This window comes from Aspergillus karnatakaensis (genome assembly GCF_047715665.1).
Source record: "Aspergillus karnatakaensis strain CBS 102800 unplaced genomic scaffold BJY04scaffold_1, whole genome shotgun sequence".
Lineage (NCBI taxonomy): Eukaryota > Fungi > Ascomycota > Eurotiomycetes > Eurotiales > Aspergillaceae > Aspergillus > Aspergillus karnatakaensis.
This window is the reverse complement of record NW_027395713.1, coordinates 282,529-294,918: the sequence shown is the minus strand read 5'-3', so window position 1 is coordinate 294,918 and position 12,390 is coordinate 282,529. Positions and strand designations below refer to the sequence as shown.

Here is a 12,390-nt window from a genome sequence, read left to right as displayed (position 1 = left end):
CACTATATCTCTATTAGCCAGGAACGGCACTTTCCATTTCTAACAGGCTCACCACTCCCCTTTGGCCGCCCGCGCTTTCGTGGTGCTTTGAGTCTGAGGGGACCATGCTCATAGGTAAAGACGCAAGCTTCAGAGCCATTCTGGAGTGCAAAAACGACCTCACTTGGTTGGGACATGGAGTTTGGAGATGATGAGAGAAGGTGCGGTTGAGTGGGAGCCAGGATATACTCGTGGCTGCAGTCAGCGCTATACCTAATTAGGGTCAAAGTCGATGCATAAATCTGGCCTGAACAGGAAAGAACGACTGTCGATCATCTGGAAGTATACACCAAAATTAATCAGCCTCGTCGGTGACAAGACGATAACTCCGTCGTCTAACTGCCTGTGGAAGGTATAAATATGTCTTTCCTCTCTCTCCGAGTCTGTTCTTTATATCAGCCATGTCTTCATACTCCTTCCAAACAACCGGCGAGCAAGTCGCGGCAGACTGTTCTGCCTCGATCCGCAACAAGGTCATCCTCATCACGGGAGTATCCCCTGGGAGCCTTGGAGCCGAGTTCGCCATCACAATCTCCAAGCACGCCCCCGCCCTCATCATCCTTGCCAATCGAGATGTTACCAAAGCAACTGAGACCGCAAACAGGATCAAAGAGACCTCCAACGTGGCCACCAGGATCCTCAAGCTAGACCTTGCATCTCAGAGCCAAGTCCGAGAGGCAGCTGCCGAAGTCAACGGCTACGAGGAGAGGATCCATGTCCTCGTCAATAACGCCGGAATCATGGCTGTACCTCATAGACTGACGCCTGATGGAATCGAGTCCCAGTTCGGAACGAACCATATTGGCCATTTCCTCTTCACCAATCTCATCATCAACAAGCTGCTCGACGAGAACACTCCAGCCCGCGTCATCAATGTAAGCAGCGGCGGGTATCGACTGGGCTGGGTAAGGCTCTGGGATTGGAACTTTGATGTAAGAGTACTTACCATCCTTTCTTTCCTACTCCACTAACCTCGATAGAATGGCAAAACATACGATAAATGGCTCGCTTATGGCCAGTCCAAGACGGCAAACATGCTCTTCTCCCTGTCGCTCGCCTCGAAGCTCTCCAAGCGAGGCCTCATCTCGGTCTCTCTCCACCCAGGCGCTATTCAAACCAACCTAGGAAAAGCCATGGGCGAGGAGGGGTTAAAGAGTCTAGGTATGTAGGGCTTGCCTCTGATACTTCAATGCTAACTTGTTATAGTGGAAAAGGACCGATCCCAAGGTCACAGTTTGTTCTGGGTCGCTCTAGAGGAGTGGTCAAAGTTCTTCAAGACCATACAACAAGGGATTGCGACCCATGTCTATGCGGCTTTTCACGAGGAGATTGGTCTTGAAAGTAAGTACTCTTATCTGGGGCTTGAATGTTCTAACTTTATCAGAGCACAATGGCGCCTACCTGGATGACTGCCAGCCGGTTCCCGCTGAGAAGATATACAGTTGGGGCCGGGACCCCGTTGACGCAGAATCGCTTTGGAAACTGAGCGAGGAGATTGTTGGCGAGAAGTTTGAGTATTAAGTCTCTGTTTCTTGGGCTTAATAATAAGTCTAGCTGTGGTACATGATAGTGCGTGGTGGACCGAGGAATCGGATCTTATTCTATTTCTTTGTAAGAGCTGAGAGAAATACCATGTCAACCATATATATGCACCTTTAGATCTCTGCCCCTACTCCTGCCCGCCTCAAGATGGTAAAAACATTTGAACCAAGCCGACCCAAAAATAGAGATAGCAGCCATACAAACGCTCCCTATACAAAGAGGCAGCAAATATGATTTGCAGCGTGGTATGTCTTGCCAAAGTGAAAGTAGGATATGTCCATCCATTCGCAAGTGAGGTTCTTCAACCGGGAGACTCATGAGAGGAAACTGAATTGAAAAAGCAGTAAAGTGGTATCATGATAATTCGAAGAGTTGGATCGGGTATAAATGGAAATAACACCAGCTCCGGAATGCTATGTGGGTGCAATATTGTGAAATCGGTGGAGTCATCAAAGCTCCTGCGTATCCAACCCCCAAATCTCCCACTTTTTGAGGACGTCCCAGCTAGCGCGTTGGACCCGTCGTCGGACAGTGCGATTTCGAGGACCACCCATGGGAATGCACTCTTCCTCAAATTGTTCAAGGGCGGTCCGTCGTTGGGCGAGAGGTACAACAGACGACTCGTCATCTCTCGTCCGCTTCCCAAGTAGTGAAGGTGGTTGTTTATGAATTGGAGTATTGGCCTGTGTATTGTTCGGAGGAGTATTCAGCAGACCAGTATTTTCTTGTTCTGGCTCAGCGAAGCTTAGAGGACTCTTGTCATCTGTGCTGGGTGCTCGGGAGGCTACGGGTGTTGAAGACTGGACTCCATTTGGTTGTGTTCGCTCCACCGGGACGGTGTAATATTCGCCTAGAATGAACGCTTTGCGCCCGAAACCTAGAAGTTTCAAACGTTGAAAGAGTTGTTGATCGGCAAGACTTTCGCCGAGCTTCTCAATGAGGATTTCGTCGTCTAGTTCGACGAACTCTGATAAAGACCGGGGTGCCTCTCCATCCTTTGAACTGAATTTGTTATTGCAAACTTCAGGCGTCGTACCCGTGGGTATAAGAAGGCGCAATGCTTGGAGATTGCGGAGGAACGGCAGAAGTAGCCCCAGGGTGTCCATACTTGAAAAGTCTGCTGCAAAAGCAAGCTGTTCTAATTGTGGGCTCGAATGTACGATGCGGGCTATCGTACTTGTTGACAGAGCCCACCGTGCAGGAAGCAGAAGATGTCGTAGTGTTGCAGCGTGGTTGAGAACGATGTTGTTGATCGAGTTATCCCGAATTCTGGCCTGCAGGCCCGGGAGATTCGAGGGGGAGTCGGCTGACGTCGGAGTGATGAGGTCGGTGGCTGTATTATCGGATGCTGGAGGTGTAAGGGTTGTTGCGGCTGGGGCTAACTGCCGCGGGGAGTTGATATTATCGCAAGGGCTGGTCGAGGCGGTAAAGTAGATCTTTTCGAGCCCAGTAAAGCTACCTAGAAAGTCGCATTGCCTGAGATTGTAGACGTTTGCTCTGATGCTCTTGAGGCGCATCTCCTGATGAGGTACGACAGGCCACGTACTATCCACAAATGTGTTTAGATTGGCCAAGTCGGCCCGAACTTCATGGAGCATCGTCACCTCCTCCACGGTATAGGTATCGAATGCTTGATTGAAGTCTTCGCTGTGTCGGGCATATAAGTTTGCCATTCCAAACTTCTTGACCGACAATGGTTGTTTCGCTGATATGCATTTGCGAAAATAGTCGTGAAGCATCACACTCGGCTCCTGCATATTCCGCATCCGCGGCGACCAGTGCATTTTTAATTCCCTTAGTTTTCTCGCCTTGTAGAGAAGCGTAGAAATGTCATCCGGGTAACACAGCGGGTCGATGTCGGTGATGCTCAAATATCGCAGATGCGGCATTGCCGGGATGACAGTCGTTGGTCGAGGATGCCGACTCGACGGAAATCTGATTGTAAGAGCAGTCAACTTGGGCAGTTGCGCCAACCCGAGGTATACCGTTTCCAGCATTTTGGTGCTGAGCTCCCAGCGAAAACTTTCTAAATCTGGCATTCTATCCACCGCCGCTCGAACAGTAATGTTCAGCATCATTGACGAGTCCGGTACTCGGCCGACGCGCGCATGTTCCTCCAACTCTTGCTCCCGCCAGTCACCCCGCAAAGCTAGCGACCGAACGAGCGATGCATACGGTCGTGTGATGACGGCATTCAACCCCATTGTAAACGGACTAGCACTCCCCATGCCTTCGGGTTCGTCTCCGCGATATCGGATCTTATCGTAAGAGGTCAAGGTAAGGTTTCTGTAGAGCTGCGGCAGGGCCATGTAGTTTAGGACCCGGCATGTTCGGCATAAACGAGCGAGATCACCTGCATCGTCCATCTAAAAGAGTCAGCATATGACAGTAACTCAAGATAAAAGAGACGTACGCAGGAGACAATCTGCGCGATTAGATTGAGCGGCAAAACGAGCAGCGATGCGCCTTGCGGCCGCTCAGAGACAACGCAGGCATCAAACATGTTTCGATTGACAGCCGCCATGATGCGACGTCCAACAACTATGGCGGCGCAACATCGACTAAAGGCGGAAATATCCGGTCGACAGAGTTAGGCATCGATCGGTGACGCGGAGATGGGTGAGAAATACCTCTGTGCGGAGGTCGAAGGTCGAAGAACTTTGGGGGAATCTTACGGAGTGGACGGATGCCTAAGGTTCCGAGCTGAGATTTATGACACATTCGAGATCCAAGAAAAGGAACTAGGATTACACAGCGTCAGAATATGCATGTACTCCATAGGTAATGTATATAGAAAATAGACAATGGTTTATATATAGAATGTATGCCAGTTATGAATTCAAATTCATCTCCAGGGTATCTTGGTATACAACTCCGCCCAATACTCTCCGATTTCCTGCCAAGTATGGAGGAAATGCCCAGACCTTTTGAGTTAGGCATAACACAGATAGTTTAATCCAAAATGAAATATGCTGTAGGTAGATTGCCGCCGTGACTCCCCGCTAAATTCAAACCAAAGACTGAAAGACGAAGGAACAATTAAAGTAGAAGTGGGTAGTCACGATCACCACTAGCGTTGATGCCGCGATTCTTCGCTGTTAGGGTCGACATCCGGCGGAGTATGAGTTTCGCTCTGGCCACCTTGTCGACCCTCTGGGACTGGCGCTTCCTGGGCATGATCCCCGTGATTTGGCAAATGCATCGGGTATTCAGCTTGCGTATGCCGGTCAGCGGGATTATCCTCGGGTATAAGAGCCGCTGTTTCAGGATCATAACGCAACTCGTAGTCAGGAGAGCTGAAGGACCCTTCCACATCAGCGGCGGTCCAAGGAGCGGCGCTTTGGACTTGCGGCCGGATCACCTTCATGCGTGGATCATGTGGCCGCGCAGCTAGCCGACTATTGCCGTCTGTAAACCACTGGGGAGACCATGTATGCTGGCCGCGCTGGCGAGCCGGGATGACGGTAACTTGAAGCGGATCGGTGGCGCTCTGCCGCCTTGACCCGGGGTTGGCCATTCGAGAGAAAAAGTCTGGTAGAGGGCGAGATGTAGTTTCTGTAGTGTCTTCTCGCTGGGTCTGCTCATCGGACATGAAGCCTTCCTCCACTGCCTGTGCTGAGGCAACTTCCCGTGGTAAGGCCGCATGTCTCCTCTTGAAAGGGTTAAGAATATTCCGCCACCGCGGGTCGACGTTAACGACCTGAGGTGACTGCTCTCGGTCGGGATCGGTAGATACATTGTGCGTCGGCAAGCCGGGTTGTTGATCCTCAATCACGGCGAATCGCTTTTCTCCATCGCCATCAGAACCTTCGTCCTCTTCCTCCATGAAAGGCATGGCAACGGGTGGAGTAGGGCTGGAAACCGGGTAGTAATGCACATTGTAGACTGTGCTAGCCGCGCTAGTGGTGTCGGCGCGGCTAACGGGTGTGACAGCTGCTGGGGGTGGTGTAGGTCGAGCGGATTTCCGCTTTCGTGACTTGACAGCTGCAGCGGCCTGATTGTTGGGTGCTGCGCGTGGTCGTATAGGCCGGTGGGCGAGTCCCATCATGCCCCCCCAAGCCGAGGACATTCCGGTGCCTCCACCTCGGTCGTGATTCTGGCGCGGCCAATCAACTTCTTCTGAAGGCGTATTGTCGAGCATCTCGTCGCCGTCAAAGACCTCTCTTCCAAGGATACCGTCTTTCCTCTCGTCACGTTCCAAGGCCTCTATGCGCTCGACCCATTCCCAGACTACCACGCTCGCTGCTGCGGATCCGACCCATCGGATGTAAGTACCCCATCCGGCAATTTCAGGTTTTGCAATGTCCAAGACAAAAAAGACGACGGGAATTAGAACAGCACATAACGACAAGAGCGCGACAAGGCAGATGTTTCTCATCTTAGGGTGGAAAAAGGCGAAACGGTGCTTGGATAAGGAGTAAAAAATGACCCAGGCGGCGTAAAGGAGGTTAAGGGCGAGTTCAAACAGGTAACTGAGAGCTGGAATCGCATCTTCATATAGTCGTGGTCGCGTAGTGTTGGTCTTGACCAAGAATTTATCCAAAATCGCAAAAATGGTATCCAAGACGATGAGGGCAAAGCCCGCCCACTTGATCATAATTTTCTCTTTATGTCGCGGGAATAAACGGATTAGTGTTTGGACCTGCGCCAACCAAAGAAAGGTGCTCGAGATGATTCGAAATATCTTAAGCTCGGTTCCATCAATGACCTCTGAAGTCAGCGCCTCTGCGTCCGAGTAACCATGGTCGTACTGTTTTTCGGCCACGCGAAATGAATCAGCAGTCGCTATTGTGAGGGATATAGCAACGAGCAGTGCGGCCAGCTTTTGCAGCCACGGGCGGCCACCGACACCCACAACAGAGGAGTTGTTGCTGTATGAGCCGCTGACCATTCCGTGCCGGCCTAGAAAATTTGCGCCACCTCCAGGACCACCAACGTAGAATGTCCGGGGGGTAATGAGCAGGATGATGACAAGCAAGTAGCTGACAACCGTGGCACAGCCCATGGCATATAATAGCGGAGTCACCGACGCGTAAAAGGGGTCGCGAATATCGAGCGCAGCGCCCGCATGTTCTGTCGTCGTCGGTGTAGCGGTACACATGGGATCGAAGACGGCATTTTCGGCGAGAGGTATAGAGTAGGTTCGATTTATGTAGACGTATCCTTAAGAGTCAAAGCATTAGCGGACGCGGTTTGAGCGAGTGAGGTGGCCGGCCGCGCAGGACCATAACCGGATGAGGGGCATACCATCGCTTGGAAGTAGGAAAGGAGTGCAGCCGGGAACATATGTCCTCGTAGTGGTGCTCGTAGGCCGAGCCCATATTTGGCGGGGAGCAAGTCGACCATCATCCTCCATGGTCGTAGCAAAGCACTAGTCACGTCACAAAGCAACTCATACACTCTGTGAGAGCATCTGACTCGTAGGCATCAATGCTCCATATGGCAGTTGGGGAGAATCTCGTTCAGAGGCCCATCACTGCATCGAGTCCGTCGGGAAGGGGGCGATCGGTCGGTCAGGTCAGACGGTCGGGGCGGCTCTCGACGGTTGGTGAGACACGGAGTTGAATCGGGCGTAGGATGAGCACACAGGATTTACGCGAGATAAATGTCGTCCAAGACCAGATTAAGTGAGTGTGACCGACCAGTACGGGGTACAAATCCAGGAATTGTAGTGGGTGGGTTTTCTGGGGTTGAGGTTCAGCAGCGTCGAGCGAAAGAAGCCTTTGCGCCACAGCCAGAAGTGGTCCAGATCCAGATCTCGGCCTCGCCGTCCTCACCGCCCCTGGGCAGTTCTCGTGTGTTTTCTCCGCAGCAACGCGGGCGCTGGCGCTGTATTCCCACACTGGATGGTTAGTACTGCATTTGAATTTGCAGTCACCGCCGGCGTCATATTGGTTTCTACTAATCTGTACATCTATTGGTTTGTACGCTTGCTGATGGAGGTACAAAGCCGCCGACTAAAGTAAGATGCCTCGTACAAACTAGTCTCCACCATGAGCACAATGGCTTAGAACCAGCAGGAGGTGCCAGGGGAGCAAGCATCGAACCAGCTACATCATCACATTTAGTGGCCTTGGTATGTGGTACATCATACGCTATGTGTTCAGAGTTGATTTCATAAACAATCATGAAAGCTTCACACGAAACGCAATCTAGTCATGGGGGTATCCAGCTTTGAACTCGCTCAAAACAAACTCAAATCGCCTAGCTCAAGTCGTCATTCGTCAAAGGGCAGAGGTTCGTTCACCTTTGGGGTGGACCGTACGACATTGGCACCGGGGCTAGGTATGGAGATACAAGCGCAGCCCCGGCGGCTCTGGCTGCCTTTGCCCGCTCCTCCTCTCGTTTCCGTATCTCCTTTTCATCCTGAATGAGCGTACAGCACGTGCAACAAGTGGCCCGGACGCAGTCTGTTGCAATGCTACCCCGGATTCCGTATGCCTTGCGGGTTCGGGTATGTTGGACAGTAGCCATGAGCCCTATCCCGTTAGTTTCAGTTTGGCTCCCTTGGAATGTACTTACATTGACAGCCGCATAACAAGGCCATTGCGGTGCAGGATCCATTACATGTCTCGTACCCAAGCATGTTCGTTGGATCCTCCTTTCTCGACCTCATGGACAGACGATGCTGGGTCCTGCCGTATAATATGCAAGGGCATAGCAGCCCGAAGCAACATATCCCAATGCTGCTCGAGCAATCACAAAGACTATGACTCCATCCGCCACCTTGTACCTCTTGATTGGGGTGCGATATCTGGCCCGGACGGTGGTATGATGTCAGGTCATTGCTCGATGGCGCTTGCGGCGCCGGTGACCTTATCGGAGGAGGAAAGTAAGGTAATGTAGGTGAGTGGAGAGGATTAGCATCAGGCGCAATAGGTGGTGATTGATGTCCATAGCTATGCGGATGCACGTAAGGATCAGCCTTGATTGGAAGAGGACCTGGGGAGCTTGGTGGCAGTGGATTTGGTTCTCGAGGCAAAGTCGCAGCTTGTTGGGGTGTATGCTCCGCAAACGGGGCGTAATTGGCAGGGTGTTGTTGAATGTCCGGGCTTTGGATATCGCCATTATTCTGTGCGGTGTATTGTGTCTTTTCGATGTCAATGGGCGGAGGCCGGTGGAACGACTGAGAGTCCTGGACGGCTGGGGGAGAAGGAAGGCGCGAATGGACCTGACTGGGAGGAGTCATTTCTACCGGGGTCTCCAAGTAGGAATATCGCTGATTCACCCCCATGTTGGAGGTATCCAGACGCAGTCTTGGATTCATGTTGCCTTCAGCTTTCGACCAGGACCTGCCCAGCACAAGCAATAGCTACGAGCTCCTCAGTCGTAATCTATTTCAGATAGTCGGCATCAATTAACGAGTCGTTCCTTTCTGATTATCGGACACGCACCAAGAAAAAAACGGAGAAAGGAAGCAGGCAACTGAAGCAATCCAAATGGATGTGAAAGATCTGAGCGAATTTCCAAGAGACAAGTCACACTGGCATGGCGCAGGTAGTTTTGAACCAGCCTTGCGGGGGCGATCACGACTCGATGGCTCGAGCTCGGACGATCTCTTTTTAGCTGCATAATCCCGAGCGCTTTTCACAGAACCTAGGCCTGTGGTTGGCTTGGTGTCCGGTTACAGACCTGGATAGTGCTGTGGAGTGTGTTTCTTTATCACATAGCATCACCCTGTCACATTGCGCTGTTCACACTCTAAGCGCTTTCTTCGTCGGATCACAGGCTGCGCCTCAAGCGCTGCTGGCCAGTTTTGGAATTGTGTGAGCCAGTCAGGTATGTTCTTCTTACTCGCAAGAAACAGACATGTTAGAAGCCACAGTCAAATTCAAGAGTTATGTAAAACTACGGAGTAGTTCAGAGTGAGATAATTTATAGTTATATATACTCCGCATAACTAGTGCAACACCTGCAATATATTATTTACTAGGTAAGTACCTATGTAGGTACTCAGCCACACCTACAACCACCTCGACCTCCATGTCATAATTTAGGCAGCCGGTATCCGATCGTTGTTCCTTCCATAATTCCGATTGCTCACTTCCGTTAACTTTGTCGTGATTACCGAAATGCCAGTCGAGCCCTCAACCCGTGTAGAATTTGGAAGACCTCCTAAATTATTAGGGAGACAGCGTGCGCAAAGACCCAGGGGCAGAATTTATCAGACAAGTATGCTCCCATTACGCTTTCCTACTGGTACATATATTGTCGACGAGCTTACTTCCAAAATTGAACCAAGCGCCGAACAACATGCTAAAGAGGCAGGTTCCATATAAAGTCCAAGTCTAAACAGTCCGAGTCCAGCACTGGATCTGCTGCACCCCCTTCCCAAGAGCCAAACGGCGCCATGAGTGGATCGAGGGGAAGAGACAACCAATCTCCAAGGTCGAACTGATTAGACCAATCCATCATGTTACTGGGGTCCCACGCACTTTCCGTATGAAGGGACTGATGTTCTAGATTGCCGGTAGAGTGAGGCTCGGGGTGTATCGTTGACAAACTCGTGCTATGAATGTCCGCCGTCCCGGAACTAGCAAAGGTCTGACGCAGTCGAGATACGTGGGTTTTGAGCAATGCGGCATATCGCGAGACAAGATGAATATCATCGAGTGGATTGGAGAGGAGAGCCGTGACGGCAGCGTCTAGTAGATGCAAAGACTCCTGGAGTTTCGTTTTCCGAACACCAAGGGCCAGGGCCTTGAGAAGGAATATGGAAGAGCTGATCATGCGGGACAGAACCCTCATTGGAAGACATCTGGGGTCAGAAAAAGAAACGATGCGTGTCAAAATCACGCAGGCTCCGTCAATAACTTCTTCGATAAATTCGTACTCGTTCCGGGTCATATTGAGCTGGCGTGCTTGGGAGACAAAGGTTGCGTCAATTGTTCCTTGGAAATTAGAGTCAGATAATACACGTTCAACAATGCCTTGAACGCCTAAAGAATTGGCAAAGACCCTTAGGTATTGGTATTCGATGTGGAGGATAATATCATAGCGGGATCCTAGCTGTATCAGAAAGCTAGAACATAGAACACACATTCGGTACTCACTTTCAACAATACGATGATCCTCCTTCCAAGCCGCGAGTTGCATCTTCCAGTGATCCAATAGTTCAAAGTCAAAATGCTGGGCTTCACTTTTCGTTGTCGTGAAGAAGGTCTCTCGTAGTGTCCGGGTCAATCCTGTGAGGTCCACCCAAGACACCATTAATCTCGCCCATTCAGGATCGATAGTCATGATTATATCAAGGCTCGACCGCTTACAGTGGTCAGGCATAATAGACGTACAGCCTATCCTCGAGGAGATCAGATTCGAGATCACAAACAAGAGCGACGGAAGGCGTTGGCGCCTGAGCTCTAGGTCTTGCAGATAACTCTCAACGTCCGGTCCTGTAATGCCGCCCTGCTTACGGGAGCTGTCTCTCGCATCAAACACTCCAAGCTCATGCGCAAGGGCCAGGGCAGAGCTGACAAGCATCCACGACATTCTGTCCGACCGTTTCGTCGGCTCGACAACATCCTCTTTCCACCGGTCCTGCATAGGAGACTCTTGTTCGGTCGATGGCGGATCCCTCATTGTATGAGTTGAGAGCAGCCAATCTGAGTCCCATCCGTCTGCTTCAAGCGGGAAATGCAAGGCCAAAGGATACCATTCGGAGAGGAGTAGAAGTGCCTCGATGGTCGAAAGATGTCTTGTTTTGGCTTTGGAGAGCTTTTCTTGGCCGAGCATGATTCGTAAAATGAGATGTTGACAATGCTGCCATAACCTATTGTGAATATAGAATCCTCTCGAGGCACCTGAAGGGCCGGGAAGAGTATGGTACCGGGCAGAAATCATTAGTATCGTACAGCACAGCACAGGCTCCTGAGTGATGAGCCAATAGTGCGTATAATGGGAGGAGAAAAAGGCTGTTAGAATAGGAGTCGTCACTGGTGCTAGGTTGCGGAAGAACCTGCCACGGTTAGAGAAGACACTGTAGTTTGTAAAATTGACTAACCAGTCTGTATACAATAGTGCTTCCTCTGCCGAAAACCATCCCATCTTGACAAACCGACACCCCTGCCAAATCTCGAGCACATTATCCAGTGACCGAACATCAAACGGTGACTCTGTATGTTCTGAAACTGCAGCTTGACCTGGACGCACCTCCGAACCTCCTTGAGTCGCTGCATCAAACAGGATGTCCAAGGCATCATTTGCGCTTGCAACGTGCTTCTGTAAGACTGTCGTAGAGATACAGCCGCCTTCATCTAATCCCACACTGCTAGAAGGCGACGGCCCGACGCCATTGATTACGACCGCCGCCACAGCCACGCTGGATCTGCGTAAAGGGGACCTGATTCCCTGCTGTTCCGACCCCAGAGCATCGATCTGATTTGTATCTTCATCGTCCATCTGGTTCGCTGTGTTTTTCTTCGTCCTGGTCCAAGGCTGCCTCGTCGTGAAACGACACTCCAGGTTCATCTTTCGGCATCGCTTACACGATCGATGGGAATCAGGTTCGAGTTCACACCTGACTTTCCTCCGCCGGCAGGGAATGCATGCTTTGTAGGCTCGTTGGAAATTGTACTCTGCATTTGCTCTGCTGCGTGGAGGTCGTTGCATGTTACCTAACAAACGTAGACAGAGCGTGGGGTGTGGTAAAGGAAGGGAAGTAAGTAGAGATCAAGAATTTCTGAACAAGTAGATCCGACGAAAAGCCCAAGGCACGGGCATGGATTCCTAATGTACGGGGGAGGAGCGGGGGAGGCAAGAAGGATTTGGGGTTGATTTATGAACCTGAAGACCGGATTGGCTCATTCGAGA

The 12,390-nt window shown here is 51.0% G+C and overlaps 5 protein-coding genes across 5 annotated transcripts; 1 reads left to right on the top strand and 4 right to left on the bottom strand.

Annotated features, from left to right (window-relative positions):
* Nucleotides 1-359: 359 nt before the first annotated feature.
* BJY04DRAFT_175649 (short-chain dehydrogenase) lies at nucleotides 360-1,574 on the top strand. The gene is made up of 4 exons (XM_073709364.1): nucleotides 360-971; nucleotides 1,020-1,200; nucleotides 1,246-1,380; nucleotides 1,424-1,574. The coding sequence occupies exons 1-4, from the start codon at nucleotides 441-443 to the stop codon at nucleotides 1,558-1,560; spliced, it is 984 nt and encodes a 327-aa protein (XP_073577145.1). The 5' UTR covers nucleotides 360-440; the 3' UTR covers nucleotides 1,561-1,574.
* BJY04DRAFT_175647 (uncharacterized protein) lies at nucleotides 1,575-4,240 on the bottom strand. Its single transcript, XM_073709363.1, has 2 exons — nucleotides 3,995-4,240; nucleotides 1,575-3,947 (listed from the first exon to the last, which is right to left on the bottom strand). Exons 1-2 carry the CDS (start codon nucleotides 4,103-4,105, stop codon nucleotides 2,031-2,033), a joined length of 2,028 nt encoding a protein of 675 aa, XP_073577144.1. The 5' UTR covers nucleotides 4,106-4,240; the 3' UTR covers nucleotides 1,575-2,030.
* A 107-nt stretch (nucleotides 4,241-4,347) lies between these two features.
* On the bottom strand, nucleotides 4,348-7,277 carry BJY04DRAFT_175645 (PalH/RIM21 family protein). Its single transcript, XM_073709362.1, has 2 exons — nucleotides 6,829-7,277; nucleotides 4,348-6,744 (listed from the first exon to the last, which is right to left on the bottom strand). Exons 1-2 carry the CDS (start codon nucleotides 6,935-6,937, stop codon nucleotides 4,652-4,654), a joined length of 2,202 nt encoding a protein of 733 aa, XP_073577143.1. The 5' UTR covers nucleotides 6,938-7,277; the 3' UTR covers nucleotides 4,348-4,651.
* A 125-nt stretch (nucleotides 7,278-7,402) lies between these two features.
* BJY04DRAFT_175642 (DUF614 domain protein) lies at nucleotides 7,403-9,073 on the bottom strand. Its single transcript, XM_073709361.1, has 4 exons — nucleotides 8,104-9,073; nucleotides 7,716-8,060; nucleotides 7,602-7,657; nucleotides 7,403-7,543 (listed from the first exon to the last, which is right to left on the bottom strand). Exons 1-2 carry the CDS (start codon nucleotides 8,846-8,848, stop codon nucleotides 7,825-7,827), a joined length of 981 nt encoding a protein of 326 aa, XP_073577142.1. The 5' UTR covers nucleotides 8,849-9,073; the 3' UTR covers nucleotides 7,403-7,543; nucleotides 7,602-7,657; nucleotides 7,716-7,824.
* A 383-nt stretch (nucleotides 9,074-9,456) lies between these two features.
* On the bottom strand, nucleotides 9,457-12,286 carry BJY04DRAFT_225410 (transcription factor domain-containing protein). The gene is made up of 3 exons (XM_073718205.1): nucleotides 11,582-12,286; nucleotides 10,635-11,536; nucleotides 9,457-10,586 (listed from the first exon to the last, which is right to left on the bottom strand). The coding sequence occupies exons 1-3, from the start codon at nucleotides 12,187-12,189 to the stop codon at nucleotides 9,838-9,840; spliced, it is 2,259 nt and encodes a 752-aa protein (XP_073577141.1). The 5' UTR covers nucleotides 12,190-12,286; the 3' UTR covers nucleotides 9,457-9,837.
* Nucleotides 12,287-12,390: the final 104 nt, after the last annotated feature.